The following is a 22,290-nucleotide window of genomic DNA, read 5'->3' as shown; positions in this document are numbered from 1 at the left end:
TGAGGTCTTGAGGAAAAGAGGGCAGGAGAGCTTCCCTCGGTTGCTAAACAAACGCTCATCTCCCATGCATGTCTTTGAGGACGCATTCCCTCTTTCTCAGTGCTCGTCAAAGGGGTCATCGAAAATGAAAGTGAGGTTTGATTCCTAAATAGAATTCAGAATATAGCAAAATAAACGTTTTTTTTTTAAAGATTAGACGCAATTGTATCGGGCAAAAAAGTAAAATACAACTGAACTGCACTTGGGCAGTGATCTCTTTTAAAAAAAAAATAAATAAATAAAAAAAAAAATAAAAACTTACCACTAAACTGCGGCCTGCACCATAAAATGCATGCCAGCAATTACAGCCACAACCGATGTCAAGCTGTCAGCCATGCACCCCCCCCCCCCACTTCCTTCGCACCCCCCGTCCTCGGCAGAGCCTGGTAACTTCGCGAAGGTCCTAATTACACTCGGCTCCTACCTGCCAAGCAGCCACGGGTGCAGCAGAGTGCTGACAGCACAGCGGCATCATGAGTGGAAACCGTGTGTGGTTTGGTGACAGAGCGTCATCTTCAACATGCCCCCGGCATATTTTTATGTCCAAATGAAGCTGTAACTCAAAACTGACGTTTTCAAACCAGACTTCGGATAAGCAGACTGACCAGCTCAGAACAGAGTTCTATAATATCCCGGTTTTAGGACACAGAAAAAATTCTTTATTTATTTGACTTATTAAAAAATTTAATTTTTGCTTCGGTGGTCCCAACCTGTGATGACCTAAGGCGCATATTTTACATTCGAAAACATCTAAAAAAAAAAAAAACATCAACCACCCAAGACAAAATCGATCTAGTTGCAATTAACACTTCAGAGTGAAATCCAAACCGCTTCAGGTTAATTCCTTCTTCTGGCATCTAGCGGAAGAGATTTTAATTTATCTGCATGTCAAGCTACACCGGCGTGGACAGATGAACAAAGATGTTATTTGTAGCAAATAAATCCTTTTTACTCAAATTAATCGGGGGGGAAAAGTAGAGAGTGAGCTGCAAGCGATCAGGAGTTGTTATTCAATTTCACAAAAATTTGCTAGTCGTCATTCTCGCGATTAGCTTGTTAGCCTCTCAGTTCTGAGGTTTGTGCTTCAAATCTTGATTGTATCCTTGCTGTATGGGGTTCACCGGTACGCCCTTGTGCTCCTTTTGGTTTTCTCCTGCGGATTTCCCAAAACATGCATGTCAGGTTCATTGAAGACTCTTACCGGTCTATCGATGTCCTGCAACGAACAAAGCTTCACTGTACTTGGCTCTTCGCAAAAGGCCAACAGTAGCATCATAGGTCTGCTCTGAATACGCGTCAGTGCTACAATGCTTACACACAGCAGCGGCAACCCAGAGCATGCGCGCACCATGCTAATGATGTGCAGAGGTTCCACCGTGGCGGAGATCTTTGATCATTTAAAATGAGAGAATAATTAAAGGGGCAACAATGCCACAACATGGCGTCAGGAATACAGAAGAGATAGACAAACGCATCGCGCATGCTGAACACCATCCGAGCGTCATAAACACGTGGGTTAAAAATATTCCACAGAGGAAAAAGTGTGAATCCCCAAGCAAAGGCTGCTTTTCGTGCATATGTGCTAAAGTTAAAGCTTGCGCAGGGACGGTGGGAGGCGCAGAAGACTCCGTGGCGCCGACAGTTGCGCCGTGGTCAAACACAGCAGGAGGGGGAGAGAGAGACTGACTAACGGGAGATTTAAATCAGCCGATCGGGCCCGGTGTGGTCATTACGCCTTGGCTGAAGCATCGCATACAGCGGTGCTTCAGAAAGCGATTCAAAGAAAATTTTCAGATGAACTCAACTTACCTCGCTTCACGACAAGCAGCAAATTGGCAGATTGTGAATAAATAAAATATATATATAAAAAAAAAAAAAAAGAGGATTTAAGATGATTAATAACTCTCCCAAGTTGAAGTTCACCGACAAACTAAACAACAAAATTAAATATGTTTATTTAAAATCCCCACAAACTTAACATTAAATTATTGCGATCCGGTTCGTAATTTCACAACAATTTAATGTGAAGTGGAATGCATGATTATTTAGCAAGCGGCATTATGACAATTTTTTTTTTTCAAGGCACAAAATATACATTTTGTTTGTGGAGCAGTTTTGCGCATCACTGACTTCATTTGAGGAGCAACGTTAATTTTGCGGAGTGTGTGATCTCAAGCACTTGAAGCAAGGGTTTGCATTTTTTAAAATAAACAGTTTTTGTTTCTCAAATTCACATATGCATACATTTATATATATAGCAGCAAACCTTTTTCTTGTCTTGTTGTAAATTGACAAAAAAAAAAAAAAAGATCTGCGATAATGCTATTTTGAGAAAACCAATAACATTATTATGGAAACAATGCCTACTGATGTACATTTCGGCGCACGACTAGCCAGCCGAAGATCGTATGTTAGCTAGCTTCAAGTAGCACCGAGATTCTTCGAACCGCCAACTACCCGCGGTAAGTGACGTGAGCCCAGTTAAGATTTTTGGGATCGTCTCGGCGGTTCTTCCTCTTCTTCTACTTGCTTTTGTCGGTTGATTCTCAGTTTTGCTATTCCCTGCATTTTGACGAGGCTCAAAAATGCTAATTCTGACTCGCCGCTTATTTCGAACCTCGTGTTTCGATCATGATTACCCTCTTTTCGTTGTATGTATGCTCAAGCAGATGGGATAATAACTGAATGTTTTTTTTTATTCCGCATCTTGAGCAGAATAATGACGCTCGGTAGTGTTGGCCGATGACTTCCTGAGACAGAAAAACAACGGAAACAGGTCATTTCATTCTGACTCAGTTGCTTCAACAAATGCTTAATCAACAATAAATCGACAGAAGTCGAAGCCATCAAACAGATTCCAGTTATTATACCCATCCCTTGTCCTAATCACCTTAGGATTGATTGGTAGGAAGGCGGCGGTATATTAACGGCTCCCTCCTGTTACCAATTTTTCAACATCTAAATCCGTCATTAGTGAGATGTGAAATAACCTTGGGAACTTTCAACAACAGACAACTTGAACTCAAATTTCATCGGGATAAAGTCTTTAGATTAGAACATGAGCAGAGACGGCATTTTTAGGACAATCAAATTAAGAGTCAATTAACTCAGGAATTCTCTCGGGAGATTCGGGAAGGCGTCAAGGTCAACGTCAAAGCGAATAATCACATTTTAGGAAATGTAACCCTAAAACTGAAGCTAGTCCTTTGCTTTCATCCGCAAGAGGCTCAAAGCAAACAAGGTGAAGGGATTAAGCAGGTGGTGAGGCCGAAACCAGGCTACTATTTCATACGACAAAATCCTACTGTGATTAAGTCGGGCGTTGCCAGCAAATCACAGGAAAAGCTCAACATCAACCCAGACTTGTTTTCTAAAACGCTGCGACACACCAAAAACAACACACACTCCCCCCAAAACAAGGCGGAAATGCGACAGCCACAAAAAAATGCGGATCTTTGCCATAATGTCAAAAACGATTTGGGTTGGGTTTTTCAAGCAACCCCAAAAATGTCAGTTTTATACTAATTTTAGTGCATGACTCGGGCCTCTTCTTGGTTGTTCGTGGGAGAAACGAGTAAAGATTCACTGTCGGGAAAGTAAAAAAAAAGGGGGAATCCGGCATTCCGAGCAGACTCAATGACCTTGCAGCACGTTCAACAGGATTTCCTTCATCCGAATAACAACTGTTGCAGAATCCGAGAAGTATCCCGCTCTATTTCCTTTGCAGTGTTTCTGTACAATCGACATGTAAATGGGAGTCGAATCAGGTCAACCCCGCCTCGCCTCACCTCCCTCCCTTCTTATCAGCTGTGCAACCCCCTCACTGAGCCTTCGCCGAGCCCAAACACCAGTGTTGTCTCTAACCTGGTGCTTACGCCCCTCGACTCGCACAAACAAGGAATTCACCCCCCGCCTCGGACCATCTGGGGACCCCCTGCCGTCCAACCGCCTACAGAAAATCCCTTGGTGTAAACCACGACCCCCCCCAACACACACACACACACCTTCATAAGATTCTTTGCTTTACTCAGCGAGGCAATGGCACAATCGCAAAAGCGCTTGAAAGAACAAACTGTTTCCTGTTTTTATTCCTACACTACTCAGTGAGCGTTTCCACCAAGGTTGGCAGGAAGTGCATTTATGCGGCATTCCTGGAAACTAAAAAGTCGGAAATAACGGTCTTGTGACTGGGAAAGTGCAATGATAGCGCGACTCGAAGTTGAAGGCCACAGTGCACAAAGCTGGAACAAACAACGGCTAAGGAAAAAAATATGATGGGCAAAGTATTGACAGCGGGCCACGGAATTGCAATACAAATGAGAAATACTTCAAAATAAAAAAAAATATATACATGAATAATTTACTATTCATTTATTTTTATCTGGCCGATCTGTTTGTTTGGAAAAATGTGGTATGATCCTTGAGTACAATAAACAATAATGTAGTAAGAACTCCAAAATTGGAACGTTCAAAGATGATTTCAGATCACATTATATTTTCCAACATTTTGACAAGAGGCTTTAATCCTAATATGAAAGAGACTTGAGACTTATTTCTCCATTCACTGTGTTAGAACTACAATACAATCCATCCATCCATTATCTGTACCGCTTCTCCTCACGAGGGTCGCGGGGGGGTGCTTGAGCCTATTCCAGCTATCTTCGGGCCGTAGGCGGGGGACACCCTGAACTGGTTGTCAGCCAATTGCAGGGCACACACAGACTAAAAACCATCTGCGCTCACACTCACCTAGGGGCAATTTAGAGTGTCCAATCAACCTGCCATGCATGTTTTTGGAATGTGGGAGGAAACCGGAGTACCCGGAGGAAACCCACGCAGGCACGGGGGAGAACATGCAAACTCCACACAGGAAGGCCGGAGCCGGAATCGAACCGACGACCTCTGCACTGTGTCGCCATCGTGCTAACCAGTCGTCCATCGTGATACCCAATACAACACAACGCAATTTTATTTATAATTTACTGCAAAATGTCCCGCATGGAATTTGGTGTGTTGGGATTTGGCGAAAACTAAACAAATTGAAGGGGGACAAAAAAACAAATAACAAAAAAAAACAAAAAAAAACACAGAACTTACCATTATATTCTCTTACTTTTCATTTTCACGGGAATGAAACGAGATTTCCAACTTTCCAGCAGCCTTGAATGCAGCACGGTATATCTTCTGTATGACCCAAATGTGGATGACAAATCAACCTGCATATGCTTTTAGCGACCCACACTCGGAATAAAGGACGAGCACTCGAGAAAATGGATGTTAACCCGGATCTAGTCATAAAATCATCCTGATAAATAAACTCAAATCGAATTGATAAAATGGATTCAATCACTCAGCCCAAATTGTGATACCGACGTTATTGCAGGCAGAACATCGTGAGAATCGTAGGTCACGGGGCACTTCCTACGCCAAATATCTACCAAAATGTAATTTGTCAAATGTCTTTGTCGTACGAGTATGGCGCCATGCACTCGTTATTGCTATTTCAAGCTCAAAAGAAGATCTTATTATCTGCCTGTTGTCCATTCTGTGCGACTCAGCAGCATATCAGAAGTGAGGAAAATGTCATATGCCGGCTTGCCGTCAGTATCAAAACCAGCCCATCAGGTGCATTTTGATACGGCGACAGGTGTCCACAAACCACAAGAACCGCTCGTTACTTTGTGTGTGCGTGTGGTCAGGCTATAATCTCACTTTTGCAGGGTCTCTTTTTATTTATTTTGTTTTCCTCCCCAAAGAAGATTTTACCCACTCTGTGATGTAAATGGGCTCGAGACAAGCCTGGCAGTCTTTCAATTGTTTCTATTTTCACAGTTTGACCATAGCATTGTGAGATGTGCTTGCCCGCGTGACCTCCGCCTGCAATAACTGCTGCTTCATTTCACTTCCAATACAAGAAACAAACAAACAAACAAAGTTCCGGAGAAAGTGGAAAGTATCAGAGACGTGCACAAGTAAGAGTTGGGGTAAATAAGGTCAGATGTGCAGTTACCAGGACAACAGCCAATCAAGAGCTGGGATCAGGGCCAAAATGAAGCCACGCCCATGCACTTTACTCGTCATCCATCTTTTTCTTTGCCTTCGCACAATCAAACATCAAAAAGCCCAAAGCTCAAGGTAATAATTACATGTACCTTTGCTACCAGTGTTTCACATTTTCTGTGAGCTTACTTGCACACGATGCTAGAGCAGACAAGTCACGACAAATTGAACTGAGCGTAAACACAATCCTCAATTTAAAATCAAGTGCATGACATGAAACCAAATGTCACAACCAAACTGTTATATGGCGAGTTAATTGAAGCACAAACCGCATGGCTCGGCTTCTTTTCGTGAGGTTTGACGTATTCGTTTTGGCTCAAGTGCGTACAACTCCAATCAGTCCAAAATTGGGCTTAATTAAATTGTTAAAAATCCTGTTGATTGTGCAGAATCCATTAATCTAATCTTGAAGCAATTGAGCGCAAATTGAGTGCGCTAATTAGCTGCAACCAGCACGTCGTGGTGATTCACTCAACTATTTTGCAATCAAAAGTCCAAACACGAACTAAAGCATGCACAAATCCTCCCGGCACCATGGAAACAAGAGAAGAAAAAAAAAAAACTAAGAAATTAACTCATTTATTTTCTCTATTGTCGAGCATTAAAATACCGTCCAATTTTCATAATTTCATTTTTTCTTCCTGGCAACGACATTAAGATATTTTTTCTTTTAAAATCAACTTATGAATTATTGGTCAATTTTCCTACATGACATTTTTAGTATGCATTTCGACCATTTTGGACTTTAATGAGCGCCATTTTAGATTATGACGAACGTCTATTTACGTCCCATGATGCAGCAATGGAGGTCATTGTTTTTCTTTATTTCTTGGGACGGCTTATATATGGGAAGACAAATCCCGGGTGTGTTCTGAATACTTGGCCAATAAATCTGATTCCATGAATCTGCGAAAAGCCAGTCAATTCCGGTACAGGAAGGCAGGAAACCAGGTCCAAAGAATGACTAAGACGAGTTGAATGACACCCTTTGTAGTAAAGTACTAAAGTCAATTCCGACTTGTTTTGGGGTTGACCTGAGTTTACTCCAATTTGCATGCCGATTGCACGGTAAAGTACTGCCGCAGTTGACTGACTGTGCCCTCTCGTTCAAACGCGCGAAGAGCATGTTAGCATCAACACCAAACACAGACGCGCAGCACATTACAGCGAAAAGGACGCGGCCAATGCAAAGATGGCAGAAGGCCGATAAATCTGACTCGTCTTTGAGAGTTCCCTCTTAGTAGGTCACATGTCTGATAACAGACGCTCTTTATCATTCTCACGCCATATTTTCGTTTTCATCGGCCGCGTTTGAAGGTCAAAGCAGGAAACATTAAAACCAACACATCCCATTCCCCTTTTTTGTAGTCATGTGGGAGGTCACAAACTGAAAAGCGGAAACACAGTGGGGGAATTTGGATGGATCATGCAAAAAAATAAAAATAAAAAAATAATTGAAAAAGTAAATTAAAAGAGGAATAAATAGATTAAATATATAATAAATGCACCGTGTTAATTTCTTTTTTTTTTTTTAAATCGCATTGCGAGGGAATCAATGTTGAGCAAATGTGGCATGAAGAAGCGCAAGGCGAGAACGAAACAGCAGTTATGTGCTGAAACACGTTTTCCACGCAACATGGCCTCGAATTCCTCAAATTCCACATTGTCTAAGCGAAAGCATCACGGCACTCCAGCTGAGCAACATATCCAGGGGCAAAAGGGAAATCTTGTCATTGGCAGGGACAGACTGTGCTGGAACACCATTTTAGTAATAGCAGAGAATTTGTCGGGAATCAATATAGGAGCATAAAAAGAAAAATACTTCTTCATTTCACTTTAGTTGCGCGATTCCGATTAGGAGTACGGGCAGTGGCTGGTCCAGACATGTCAAGGAAATGCGCCCTAATAGAAGCAACCACTGAATTATTTAGACTTGAGGCAAAGAGAAGATGGAGGGAAAGACCATTGAGTACACGAGTCAATAAAATAAAGCTTCGACACTTTCCGGTTCCTCTCACTTTCCCTACGAAACAGTCCACAAACTGCAGCCTGTTAATTTATTAGCACCATTTGAAGTTATTTGAAAGTCATTAGTTTATTACAATATTACTGCCTCAAGATTTCGTTTGAGTTATTTGCAAGAAAACAAGTGTGGAATTCCAACGTGATGACTTTTGCCTTGAGGTCACAATAATAGTGCTCCGCGTGTTTAAAAAGTAGGAGCAAATCTTCAACAAAAAGATTTAATAAATAAATAAATCGACTAACCGTTTTGGGCCTATACAGGAACATGGATTCTACTCCAAACTTCAAAACGCAAAGAAAGCAACATCGAATGTGTTATCCCATTACAAAAAGAGAGAAAATTGAATATTGAGCTGAGCGCTTTTTTTTCCTGACGACCACTTCTGAATAAAATAGAATAGACAACCTTTATTGTCAACGTTTGTGTTTGCCAAATAAAAACACTATAAACCCGAAGAGAATTCTGTACTTTTTGACAGTCAAATCAGTCAGTTTTCGGCACATATTTTTTTGCATTAATTCTATGGCCATCGTGCTGCTCGCTCCTCCTGGTGTGTACACCTTGGGCAGTACAAGACAAATGGAGACATAAAGACATTTTTCAAAAGTGGCAGTAAACAGCAGTAATTAGTCATTTCTCTCGCAAAGGATTAAAAAAAAAAAAATCCCATTGCATACAATATAATCGTCTGTCTACATGTGTTGCTCCACCATTTATGTTCAAATATCTGCAGCTTGGGTTGTAAGACTCAAACACTGATTCTCATCGTGAATCTGGCCTGTGGGATTTTGTAATGTTTGTCAGCATTATGATATGTGAACTGTGGGATCTCAACAGCAATTTTTTTATTCGTATGGTAAACTTCAACGAAAAGTGGCATTGAGCAGCTTGAATCAACATTTTTTTTTCTCGCAAATCAAAGCAAAAAAAATACAAAAATAAGCACAAATAACTTGTGGCAGACGTGACCTGCTCATGCAGCCCTGGACCGTTGCACTACATTCCTCAAATTCCATCCTGACCAGTCAGTGGTGCTGCTATAATGATTGACATACCCTTTGTCCCACGTTGTACCAACAATCATTCATTCTGTCTTTTTTTTTTTTTCTCTAGCAGATCCTGTTCAAGGTTGCAGGGAGCTGGAGCCTATCCTGGTTGACTTTGGGCTAAAACCAGATCTGGTGGACTGTCAATCACATGGCATGTATTGAAAGAGACCTTTCACACAGTCACTAAGTAGAAAGTGAACCCATGCTAGCAGCTCTTAAGTCACGTGACTGAACCACAACATACAAAGTGACCGGGATCAAAATTCTAAACCAGGGATGGGCCACTCCACCCCCACTCCCTGAAAAAAAAAATAATAATAAAATGATGATAAACATTCAAGGTTTGTTTTCCACAACAAACAGGGGTTGGGGTGTAAGGCGTGAAATTCAGAGAAAAATACAAAATATAAAAAAAATAAACCAGCGCTGAAATGCGAATATGCAACAATATTAATATTTTCACAGAGTTGATTTTTTTTCTAAAAGTGCAGTTGAGTTTCTTGTTCATCAGTTTTGTGCTATCCTTTAAAAGGTAAATTTTATCTTTTTTTTTTTATTTTTTTAAGAGCGCTACACGCATTGGAAAAAAAATTGCGGTAATTTTTTTTTGTTTGCTTCAAACCCATTTTTGGGTTAGGAGAGTGGATATTTCAAACTTGAACTGAAAAATGTCAATATATCAAAAATATAGTAAGCTCATGTATTGGGCATATACACTCGCGTTTTGTCCATATTTAAAATTTTATTTTTTTTCCTCTCATCTATCTGGTTAAGGAAGTTCATGGTCCCATGTGTGGGGAACACTGATTTAAAAATAAATAAATAAATAAATTCACCATTCAGCATTTATGTTGCCCATCCCTAATTTAAACGGCAAAGTTGAACATGAGGGAAGACCGCTTAAAAAGAAAGTGAAACCAAAGTCATAGCGAGTGGAGTAACGCATGCACGCTTAATTTAAAAGACAGACGATTTCAAAGTCAGCAAATGGTTAAAATTCATTTGTAAGGTTTAGAATACAACCAGAACGCATTTATTTGTACGTTACTGCGCTACAGCAGCGCTACTTTTGCAACTCGCAACACTGTTCCCTTTCAGCGACGTTCCTTCACGTTCTCGCTTCTCTCCATTGCCTCTTCCACTTTAGCCCCCCCCCGCTCCTCCTCAGTCTCCGTGTTTATCTAAGCACTTTCACGGTCACTGCTCTGGAATCCCAAGAGCCCAAACTGGCCCTCAGCCCTCCATCGCAGCCGTTGCACGCTTCTTTCTGCGTCTCCATCTTTTTCCGTCACAACTCTTAGGCGTCATAGCGGACCGCACATTCCGGGTGCGGAAGGTCGCCCGGATAGACCCCTCGAGGCTCTCAGCTTTGTCCTGTTCTAGTCACGCACAGCTGCCCACCCCACCTCACCGCGCCGCACCCCCACGACTCTCTTTGATAGTAGATTTGATGATATACAGTAACAAATAGTTTGTTGGCGAAATTTGGGATTTTATTATTGGTTTTAAAAACAAAAATAATCTGGATTGACAGTTTACTTTTATGATTTTTGGGGGACATTTGCATTTCCTCATGTATTCGTAATTTATGTACATTTTTAAAAATATTCATATTTTTGAGAAATCTAATTTTAACCACCAATACTCTCGTTAGAATGTTGAATCGGTATAATAAATTTTTTTTATTATATTACTTGATAGCTTTTTATTATTACGACCTTTATGTGCTGAGTAGCGGTGAGAAACTAATATGCCTCATGACTCAAGTTCAATATTATTAAATTATTTTCTAAAGAGCTCTCATAAATCGTTTGATTTTGGGGGAAAAAAAAACATTTTAAAGGGTGCCACCGTGCCGGCAGGGTTAGTACTGAACATATAACATCCCATAATGTGTGACAACAAGGACTATGCTGCATTTTGCTTTAAGAAGAATTTTGTTTTATTTTATAAGTAAAACGGATTGACTCAAATTAAGAAAAGGAAACAAATGTATAAGAGAAAACAAAGAAAAAAAATTATTAGAAAATAAATGCGAATTTATTTTTCTTCAAATCTTGAATGAAAATGCTGCTTAAATAATACACATATGTCCACAAAATCTACAGTATTCCTAAAAAAAAAAAAAAAAAATGCCAGCTTCCTTCCCCCTCAATATAATGGAGTTTAGTATTTGACGGAAAATCAGCAACCTCACAAAAACCCTGTCAAAGGCTAACCAGGGCCATAACGGCTTTGAAATGACGGCAAAACATTGCATTTTCACTGCAAAACATTGTCTCAGCTAGTCAACACGAGGGGTCCCGGCTGGTGGGACCTCAAAAATAGGTGATCCAGTGTCACCATGGCAACAATAGACATGCCATTCACCTCATTATCAGCAAGCGTACCTTCAAAAAAAAAAAAAAAATGATGCTGGCGCTCATATTTTGAGGTCAAACACATTTGGGCGCAAACATTTCGGAGCATCTATGAAAGGCCAATGTGCTTCCACAACTGGAGGCTCGCGACACAATGGGAAGAACGAGGGGATTGGGTGGGGGGGGGGGGTCGTACCGTTGAGGAAGGAAGCGACGAAGGTCAAGGGGAGCCACGCAGACACCCGCCTCACGTAGAGCCGCAGCGGGATTATGTGATTAATTTGGGATTAAAGATGACTGACTGGCTGCTTCTTTAAGTAATGAACCACGATGACCCAAAATTACAAGATTAACACAGAAGGCTGACTGTTTTTTTTTGCCCCTGGAAATCTACTCTGAGGAGCAAAAACAATAACGGCAGAATTATAGGCAATGAAAAGCATGTTCAGAGCAAAGCACCATTGGGGATCTTGCTCAAAATGTAACAGGGAGTAAAGTGGGTCTTCTGTTCCTTGTGCCAGGATGTATTTTTAGTCCAACACACATTCTTAATTCACACACACAATCTGCGTTTGTACTTTTGGAAGCATGCGGCGTACAAGGAATCCATTTCCAGTTGAATAGAGGAGCAATGAGATTCATGAGTTCTTTTGCTGCAGAGTTGGGACAAGGCGATTTCCCGTTTAAAAATACCACCGATACTGTCAACTACAATCGCGGTTTGTGAGTACATCAAACATATGCTCGGGTTAGATGGCACCTCATCAAAAATGAAAAACAAAGAAGCAAAGATATGCATGGAAGAAATTTGCTTTCTAACGTTTAGCGCAAATGTTAATGATAAGAAGTTTCCGACGATACTCATTTTTTGGACTGGTCGGATTTAAGTATGGTATAATATTTTTTAAGAAATGTTATTTTGTGCAGCATGTTCGATTAGCAATACGATTAAAGAGCTGCATCGGAAAAATAAAAGCTCAATTTGAGTTACTCATTTAATTGCATGTTGCTTGAGGTTTCGACTTCAAACTTAAAGGAAAGTCAACCCAAAACTTTTCTTTACAAGAATATGTTCTATTGAAACGCAGTAGTTGAACAGGGCGTTCGGGTTTATATTGCGTTTGTGGAAAATGAGTTAAGCAATAAAATCCACCCGTTTTTAGCCAGATCAGGGGTCGGCCATTTTGTCACTTCTGGCGACTAAAGATATTGCTTGATACAACTTGTTCATTTTGAAGATTCCTTAATTCCGAAAAAAATTAAACACGCATCTCCAGTTTGTCATAAAAATAAAATTAAATTTCTTTTATTGCTGCGACTGAGAACGCCAAAGTTTGTCTTTGCTGTTTCATCCCTGCAAGGAGGGTAGAAGTCGCAGCCGTTCTGGTCTTCTGACCAACAAGACATCAGTAGTGAGAGCTACAAAAAAAAAAAAATAAATACAATAAAAATACAAATCTGCCTTGTGACAATTACCATACAATAGTTTACCGCTTGGAACAGTGAGAGTATAAATAACTGTGGGCAACACGCCACATGCTGCTTCACCTAGTCTAAAAACAAAGAACGCACATTATATTTTCAGCAAAAATATTTCGATACACAAGTAGTGTCACATACACTCTGACTGCCCTCCATTGTCGAAGTGTGTGTGTGTGTGTGTGTAAGCAGGACAATGGCACCATTAGCTAAGTACATCTTAGTGCCACACCTTTAGCTGGCCATTGTGTGTGTGTGTGTGTGTGTGTGTGTGTGTGTGTGTGCGCGCGCGCGCGCGTATATGTGTGTTGCAGGAGTAGGGCGGAGGGGTCGACTCCCCACACCCGTTGCTGACAGTGATAATAATGGCGGCTGACATCCTTTCTTGCCTCTTTCGCTCTCACCTCATCGCCGCGTCCCGCCCCAGGGGCCCTCTCGAGCCGTTCGGGGACATGAAATCTGTTGACTCTTTCCCTGCCGTCCTCTCCTTAACGCATTCGCCATCCCTCGCCGCCGCGTGGATGATTTTACTCACTGGCAGAGCCACCCCACGTGTGAGTCCTCATACCTTTGGGGCGGGTGTGCGTTTGCGTTTCATTGCAGAGCAGAGTACGACTTCTCTAAGTAGATAAAATGACTCGGGTTTTTAGTATATGATATGATTCATCTGGAGATAATGTTGATGATTTATAAAATGTAATGTAATTTTTGAGAGGGCTTGATGTGTCTCCAGCAGGAAATACGTGTACATGCTCACCAAGACATGAATTTTGGAAGAAAAAATAAATAAAATAACATCAATGCAAAGGAAAACTGTTACATAAGGTGCGCCAGCACAACTGCACCATTGTCAAATAATGTTTTTTTTTTTTGTTTTTTTTTAAATTGGAAAAGCTGTTGTGTTTTTTTTCCTTTTGAAACATTTGCATTAGATTGTGCGTCTCTGATGAAATGGCCGATGTAAGTGCCCAAACATCCGCAAATTAAGAATATATGGCTATTTAAACAGTAGCCGTGACATGGAAATTGAATTTTCTAATAATGCATTTTCTACTTTCAATTTTTCTTCCTTGTGGCAGAATATCACAATCGATTGCGTTATGCGATCCCTTGACCAAAGACATCAACACTTTCTACAGTATACAATTGAAGTCACATCATTATATCATCATTGCGCTCTAACACAAGGCATGATGGCAAACAAGTCTCAGTGTGGTAAAAATCATTCTGGTCCCCGCTGCACTTTTGTGCCTCGCCTGGGTCGATACTAATTTAATTTCTGTCTCGGAAAGTACCGGGTCGCCTCTCGACAGGACCTCTGAGCCCAGCCAACGAGGCGCGAGCGTGACGGAGTGAAATTCTTTAAAAAAAAAAAAAAAAAAATTTTAAAATGCACAAGCACACACACACACACATGATGGCTCAACACAGAGTGCCATGTTACATCTGAGCTGCACTTGATTGGGTTTCCGTATTCTCGCGCCAAATCCTAATTGCGTTGGTGTTAGTCGGAAAGGAATATGCGGCCCGTGTGACACGTCTGACAATGGCGGCTCATTGTGTGCGCAATGAATGAGTGCTCACAAACGGAACTCAATCGCAGCCTCCTCTTCGCACAAAAAAAAACAGTGCCGCGGCCATTTTGTGCCAAAGAGCCACACGTGGTGCCAACTCAGGATTGATTTAGTGATTGCACAGTAACAGAAAAGGCGGAAACATTTATTTAAGTAATGTTGGGCATTTGACTACATTGCCTTGACTAATCTGATTGAAATTTAACGATCAATCAATTATTTTATTGCTGTTGTTCTGAATTCCTGTTTGTAAGAGGTGTCTTACTGAGCAGAATAATGCTTCCAGGAGAACTTTCCATACCATGGATGTAGCTTAACGTCCCATCGCTGACGTCATGCTCCCCGTTTCTTTAGATGGCAAACTAGAGGAAAGTATTTCAACAGCGACTCTATCGGTTGGAGCCAAACATGGCAGTTTGACTTAAAGATGTGATTTACTCAGGCAACCTCCCAGATTAAACCCCCGAAACAAGTCTTCTCTTTCTTCAATTGCAGCAAATATTTGTTCAATGCAATAAGAATACCAACGCTGCTTTTCGGCCAAATGGGTTAATTTGCTAGACTAGACAGGAGAGAGAGAGACCAAAAAAAAAAAAAAAAAAAAAAGCACATTAAATTGGCAGTACGAGATGTCATTGCGCAATCTGCAGTCCCAGAGCATCGAAACCTTGCCAAGACTCTCCTTTATTCCTTTAGCCACACCGTAACGAGCTGAAACAAGACAATGACCTATATAGGTGAGAGGCCGGCACAGCGGTCGGTTGATCTCGACTTAGCCGCACAACATTGGCAGAAAGCTAAGGTTTGTTTATTTTCATGCACTCAAATCCAGTATCACAATCACACCCTGTGACAACAAGTCTGAAGACACGTACGACACTCAGTGACTGCAAAACCTCTGCCAAGGCCAAAGATTAGCACCAACCTGTACTGTGCGCTGACCAGACGTCCTCTTTAACCAGGTCCAGGATTTTATCAACTCAGCACGTGTTCTTTAATCAATGACTTGCATTTCTGTGCAAGTCATTGATTCCGGTACGCCGTGATGGCAGACAATAGTTGGCTTTTCGGTCATTACTCAAACAATAATTGGACCGTCTACATGTCAATCATTACAGCAGTACTTTATTGGTCACCACTAGGTTAATTATCTCGATTGTATTTATTTATTTAAAAATGAAACATGGAGTAAAAAATTATGTATTCGTTTTATGTGTTAACCAAAATTTAAAAAAAAAAACATTACGACTACAAGTATTTTTATTATATGGTATTATTATTATTATCATCATCAAAACAGTCACCCTAATTTACAATAAATTCTTTAAGAATACGAGGAGGAAAAAAAAAAAAAAGAAGAGAATTCTGCAACAAGAGTAAAAATAAATACAAAAAATACAAATCTAATTGCACCATTATCCGGACTTGCAACAAAACGCGGCCTTCGCCATCTTATACCACGCTTCCTTGACAAGTTTCCCTTCATCCCAAGCTGCAATCACACTCACATCTCTCGTCCGATGGGTCACACGCAGAGGTGGCCTCGATTTGCAGACGAAGACAATGCAACACAACCACTACAATCACATTTCGGCTTTGTTTTCCCCAAAGCAAAGCCGCCCACAGTGTGTCAGCCCAGATAACACATTGAGTGCGGCCACCACAAACACTCCAAGCACATTTACCAAAGACAGATAAGCCGCACCATCGCGCTGGCTGAAACGCATCTCCGGGACGGAGCTCAGTAGCGAGACAAGAATGCATGGACGCAGACATTGATGCAACAATATAACACGCAAGCCGAGAGAGGGAGAGAGCGTGTGTGTGTGTTCGTGTGGAGGGAGCGTGCTAGCGAGACAGTGAGTAAAGTGGTAATTACCTCACTGTAGGTATCTTGATTATAGTTCATCCAGGTTCTGTGTTAATCATTTACCAGGGGAAGACAGACATTTACTTTCGCATGCTCTCACACATTCTGTGATGCAATAGTAGAAAAAGACTCATTTGCATGCACACACACGACTGGAGGAGGAGCAAGCAGGCAGACACTTGAGTAAAGAAAAATGTATAGTGGATCTGAAAAGTCGACAACCCTGTTCAAATGCCAGGTTTTTGTGAGGGAGGGGGGGAAAAAAGACCAATATTAATCATTCGGAAACCTTTTCCACCAGTAATGTAGACATAAGCAGGACATTTGATTGAAAAACTCAAAATGAAATGAAAACTGCGGGCCTTGCCAGCGTGGAGGGAATTATGAAGAGTCCCAAATAGCAGTCTGCGTTAGCATGAAACCTACAGGGTTCTGCTTGGAAGGAATGTCAGGAAAAGTGAACTAGAACATCTCATTTTTTAATAAAAGGGTTAATAAGAGGCACTTCAAATGATAGCAGGTGTGTGTTGACACCATTTTAACATCAAATGGAATGTTGAGTCAATTCTGAACGCAGCTGCATCAGAGTTTCAAGAGGGTGTGCACACTTTTGCAACCACATCATATCAAGGTCTCTTTTTTTTTCTCGATGCTCTACTGAAAATATGTTATTTGTTTTCCCACTTGAGTTGCGCATGTTAACGCTGGTGGCAAGACATTTTTTTTTTTTTTTAAATGGCATTGAACAAGGATGAGTAAGAGTCACCCTCATCATAAACTCACAATCTAAAAGGTACTGAACACAGGAATTGTGTGGGAATTTTTTTTTTTTTTTTTTTTTTTTAATTCATATTAAAAAAAATAATATCTCCCTTTAAAAAAAAAAAAGTCAATTTTTAACACACCACCGGAAAGTTTTAACAATCTAACAATTTAACAATCAATTTGTGTGATACACGTTTCATGAGTGTTCTTTAAATTTCCATTAGGCCATTTTAGAATGCTTTCAGCATAAATTCACACTTTTCGGTTGGAATGATCAAATACTTGAATGCAATGTAGAACTATGCAACCTACAGCTCAAATATAATATTCAATGAATCCATCTGACAGTGTCCATCATTCATCATTAGATCACATTAGACTGAGCAGGTGAACTTCATGGATATGAAATCTATATTGTAAAAGGTCAACCATCTCCCCTGATAATACGCGAGAGTAGCACGGCCCTTGTTTGCGTGTGCGTGCAGGATGTGATTTAGATTGCAATTTGAAGCGGCTCACTCAAACAGGAAGGGAAATGATGCATGCATTTACACATTAAATTAGACAGTGAAAGGCTAATGAGGTGTGCTTTCAATAAAGAAACGGGAGCAGCCTTCTTTACACTGCGCCGGATTGGGCCGAAGTTTGTCGTCAAGACAGGAGACAAGGGAGGAGGAAAATGAGGTGTAAGGCCGTGCAGGATCCCCTCGGAAGAAGACTTTTGTCTCCAATTAGGAAGCTGCTGATCCAAAGCTTTACAACCAGGACCTGGGCAGGAGGGGATTTGGAGATGCGAAGTGGTTCAGGTGACATGAGGGTTAGTCAAGGGGAGAAGGATTTGTTCATCACCTTGTTTGAACCAACAACCACCATGGACCACTTCCATAACACCGCGCTTATAATATTATACTAAAGTTTAACAGCTCCAGGAAGTCAGAAAATAATCTCTCTTCTAATAAAGGAACAATCAGCGTGAGAGAAAAGGCGGCTATAAAATCGACAACGCTCGTAAACCTCGTTCATTAAACCGTTAAAAAAAAAAAAAAAAAAAGAAAAGAGGCCGACGCTGAGTCTCACGGTTTCCCAGCTCCAATTTTTCAATCGGGAGGGGGGGCTCCGACGTGCGTCACTGTAAAGCGTCTCTGCTTGGCTGCTCGTGCTTCATTAAAACCATAAATCTGGACAGTGACGGAGAGGTGACGGCCAAAGTCTTCCATCAAGTGTTTAAAGAGACTGCAGTGGCTCCGGTGCTACAATACTGCCTTCAATATTAAGTGTGTAAAGCATTTTTTTTTAATTGTTGCTTCCAGGCTGAGCTATTACACTTTATAGAACTCATACTCCCCACTAAAATGCGCTCTGTGGTGAACTAATTACTTTGCATGAACTCTCCCCTCCCCCACAATGCAACTTTACGATTAAAATAATATTTTATTAATGAAATCCAAGAAAATAGTGAGACAAATAAGAAGCATGGTGACGTTGTATCCCACTGGAGTGGGAAGCTGGCAATCATAAATCATGTTGGAAGAAAGAGGTTAAGTGTAAGAAAGGGCAGGAAAAATTGCTCAGCTCATCGTTAAGAAATTGGTTGATGATTCAGAATTGATTGTTAATTGAACTAATGGAGTAGAGTGCAGTACTTGGTTGCAAACACCAGAGGTGCTGTTGTCTACTAGTTTGGTGTCGAAGGAAGCCCAATATGACGCGGATTTAAAGCTATTGACAATTAACACAATATTTCAGATTATGTCAAATAGAAATGAAGTATAACTTATATACCAAAAATGTTTACAATATGAATATTAGCCCATACTTTTAAATGGTCCTTTGAATTAGGGTCACACAATGAACTAATACTTAAAAAAAAAAAAAAAAAAAAGGGGGTGTGAAACCTTACAGGTATAAAGCATAAATAAATAAAAAAAATAAAGAATATGATACCACATTGTTAAGTAACAGTATTTTTTTAATTGTGAACTCCCTGAATGTACTTTGCGCAGTTCGATATCATTCAAATAAGATGCAAAATGTGCATACTTCAAGGTTATATTTGTCACTTAAACTTAACCTAAAAAAAAAAAAAAAAAAAATGTTACGTAAAACAGAACTGTGATGTCTACTTATTGTGGAAAGAACAAATTGTTCTGTGGGGCAGTTTTTGTCCTTTAAACAAGGCTACAAAACTCAGCAGCTGGGAATAATTTTTTGTTAAATAGCTAAACTGCTATTTTTTTTTCTTCTGTAATTTATCATGAAGCATATATGTTATATTTGTTAAATGAGCTTTCACTTGTATACCATTTTTATTTACTTTTATATCTTCAAGGTAGTGAAGCACTTTATCACTGTCTCCTTATTTACCTACACAAAGATTTTTCTCTATGCACCCCCGTTAGTCTAAACATGACACTGATTAATATTTTGTTTCAGTAAAATCAGTGAAAAAAACAATTTTTATCCATCTCACGAGGCGGCCATTGTGACATTCGCCGTCGGCTGAAAATGACATCACGGCCCCCAAAATCAGCTTGTGGACGTCACATAACCAAACCCAGAAAACAGGTGAGCTGTGACAGTTTTTACCTTCGCCCTTAGGTGCTATGATGTCATTTTCAGTCAGCATCAAGTGGCCGTACAAAAAAAAATGGTTGCCCCTTTGAGATGGATGAAAACAGGTGGATCTTTCTGCCTAATTGATATGCCACAACCCCAATATTAATCAGAAAACCGCATTTACAATCATGTGGTCGCATAGAACATCACTCGACCTTCTCTTTAAAATACAGTTTCAGTGTACATTCAATAATATACAATATATAGATTTCTGAGAAATGATATGCACTAGTAGGGTTGGTTAGTGGCCAAATGTTCCCTCTACGGTTCCCTGACGCTCATGATGAGGCGAACCCGGGCTCTTCCTCAGCTCGGCTGGCAGTTTATTGAAAATAGGATATGGGAAAAATGATTGAAGCTCAACTAATCACAGCTCATACATCCATCAGTGGCCAGGAGGGAGCTGTGAAGGATGAAAATGGCGTATTGAGGTGGGTGAAGAGGGGGTGAGGGCGAGGGGGGGGGGGGTGTAAATAGGACTGTAATGAAGAGTGAAGAGAGGATGAGAAGAGCGCTGGTGAACCCTGCTTTAATTCAGGGAGCGGGGAGCGAGCAGGGTCACTGGGAATGAGCCACCAACACCGCGGGGGTTTGTTGGCCTTCAACATGATGGCGATGATGGCACCGTGATTGTTTGGCCCTGTCTTCCTGCCAAAAAACCGTGACCATTCATGTCGGAATCACATGGGTACAAAGAGGTCCTCAAGCCGCACAATGCCACATCGCTGCCAATTACACTAAACTCCACTACAATGGAAGCACTCAATTCAAACACCGGAAAGGTTTGTAGTCCTTCAACCAAAACATCACGTCAGGCCGCTTAATTTTTTTTTTATTTTTTAATACCACCGCAGAATGGTGCCAGAGTTAGCCAATGAACCGGAACTACAAATAACTGTGACATAGTAAACAACACACTGTCGCTGCCCTATGCTTTTGTGATATATTAAAAATGAGGCCAAGATAAAACTGAAGTTTTTCCACAATCAATCTGACCGATAACCTTTACAACCTAGGCCCCAGTTCCAGCTGAAGAAAAATTGCTTAAGTATGAGACTGTAATCATTATGCTTCACTGTAGGGATGGTGTTCTTTTGGCGATGAGGAGTGTTGTATTTGCACCACAAAGTTCAACTGACCATCGCAAAATCTCCCAAACACATGGGGAAAATGTGTTTGCAATTATTAATCTTATTTGTCTTATTTTATTTTCACACGAACTTGGCATTTGAATAGGGGTGTGTCGACTTTTTAGTCACTGATTGACTGGTGATAAGCTTTGTGGAATAGTTTTTTTATACTTGCATGAAATGATAAAAAGCTTACTTAAAAACATGTCTTAATTTACACTGACAACAGTGCCCCCATTTCTCCTTCCATGACTTTTTAACAGTAGAAATGTAAACAACCAGAGGTACAAAATGAGACCCCATTTGCATGTGACTAATCTATGACTGCCAAATTGACCTGTTCTACATATGCAACGAGGACTCGGTGTTATTTCAGAACAGCAGCCCTACTTTCTGCCTGCAGGTCCCCCACATGCACCCTTCAATCATCTTTGCGAGGTGCACCTGGATCAGCAGGTGAGCCAAGTTTGGCATTGCTAATGGTCCACCACCCCCACACAGTCACAACCTCCACTTTCCATTTGTGCACACAGTTGAGAAAAAAAAAATACAACTTTGGTGCAAAACTACACTTTTCAGGAAGACTCCATTATTGTAGCCAGGTGAAAAATAAAGGGCAGAGCACAGGGAAGTAGTGGGTGAGTCAGAGGTGTGCTGCATGGCAAAGATTCCTTCTACTGACTCATTAAAGCTATTCTGTAGGCTGTTGAGCAACAGTGCAAGCTCAGACCAGCCAGGCTTGTGCAGAGCTGATGACAGATATTTGCACCTTAAAGGAAATATCCTGCAATATGAATAAAACTTATACATAAACATAAACAAAAACAAGCAGCGTTTTAGTTACCTGCTGTTGGTGGAGTTCCAGTACACTGGGTGTCTTTTGCTCACGACGGCCGAGAAGATGTTTAAAAGTAAAAAAGTGCTTTTCCAAGCAGGTACTGTGGCCGGGGTCCAAATGAGGGAGCCCATCACGCGCACGCCTCGGCGGGGCCGCGCACGCAGCACTTGAGAGGTGTAAAAACACAAAACAGGTGAGGAGGCTGAACAATTTGACTAGTTAATAGTAAACGTGCGTCATTCTGTGGAAGGTGACTTGAGGAAGTCACTGAATGCTAGGAAGTTTCGCGCCTCCAAAATGAGGAGTTGTTGCTAGTTCAGCCAAAATCATAATTTCCCACCAGCTCGTCTCCTTAAATAGTAAAAAGGTGAAGATTGTGGGGATGTCTCAGAAGGCGTTTGGCTCAAGAGTGGTTGCACCGGAATAGGGGAGGGTGGAGCCGCTAAGGTTAGGGGGGCGGGGTCGGGAAAACTTTGGTCCAATC

The 22,290-nt window shown here is 41.0% G+C and overlaps 1 protein-coding gene across 3 annotated transcripts in view; it reads right to left on the bottom strand.

Annotated features, from left to right (window-relative positions):
- efna4 (ephrin A4) overlaps positions 1–22,212 on the bottom strand; it is a 42,346-nt gene extending 20,134 nt beyond the window's left edge. For all 3 annotated transcript variants that reach the window (XM_088307844.1, XM_088307845.1, XM_088307846.1), the window contains exon 1: positions 21,813–22,212. In XM_088307844.1, coding sequence (XP_088163970.1) covers positions 21,813–21,937 — 125 coding nt within the window. In that variant the 5' untranslated portion in view covers positions 21,938–22,212. The remainder of the gene's footprint in view (positions 1–21,812) is intronic.
- Between the last annotated feature and the right edge of the window lie 78 nt (positions 22,213–22,290).

This window comes from Idiotropiscis lumnitzeri, chromosome 10 (genome assembly GCF_059441095.1).
Source record: "Idiotropiscis lumnitzeri isolate Australia: NSW breed Sydney's pygmy pipehorse chromosome 10, RoL_Ilum_1.0, whole genome shotgun sequence".
Lineage (NCBI taxonomy): Eukaryota > Metazoa > Chordata > Actinopteri > Syngnathiformes > Syngnathidae > Idiotropiscis > Idiotropiscis lumnitzeri.
This window is presented reverse-complemented; position numbering and strand designations above follow the sequence as displayed.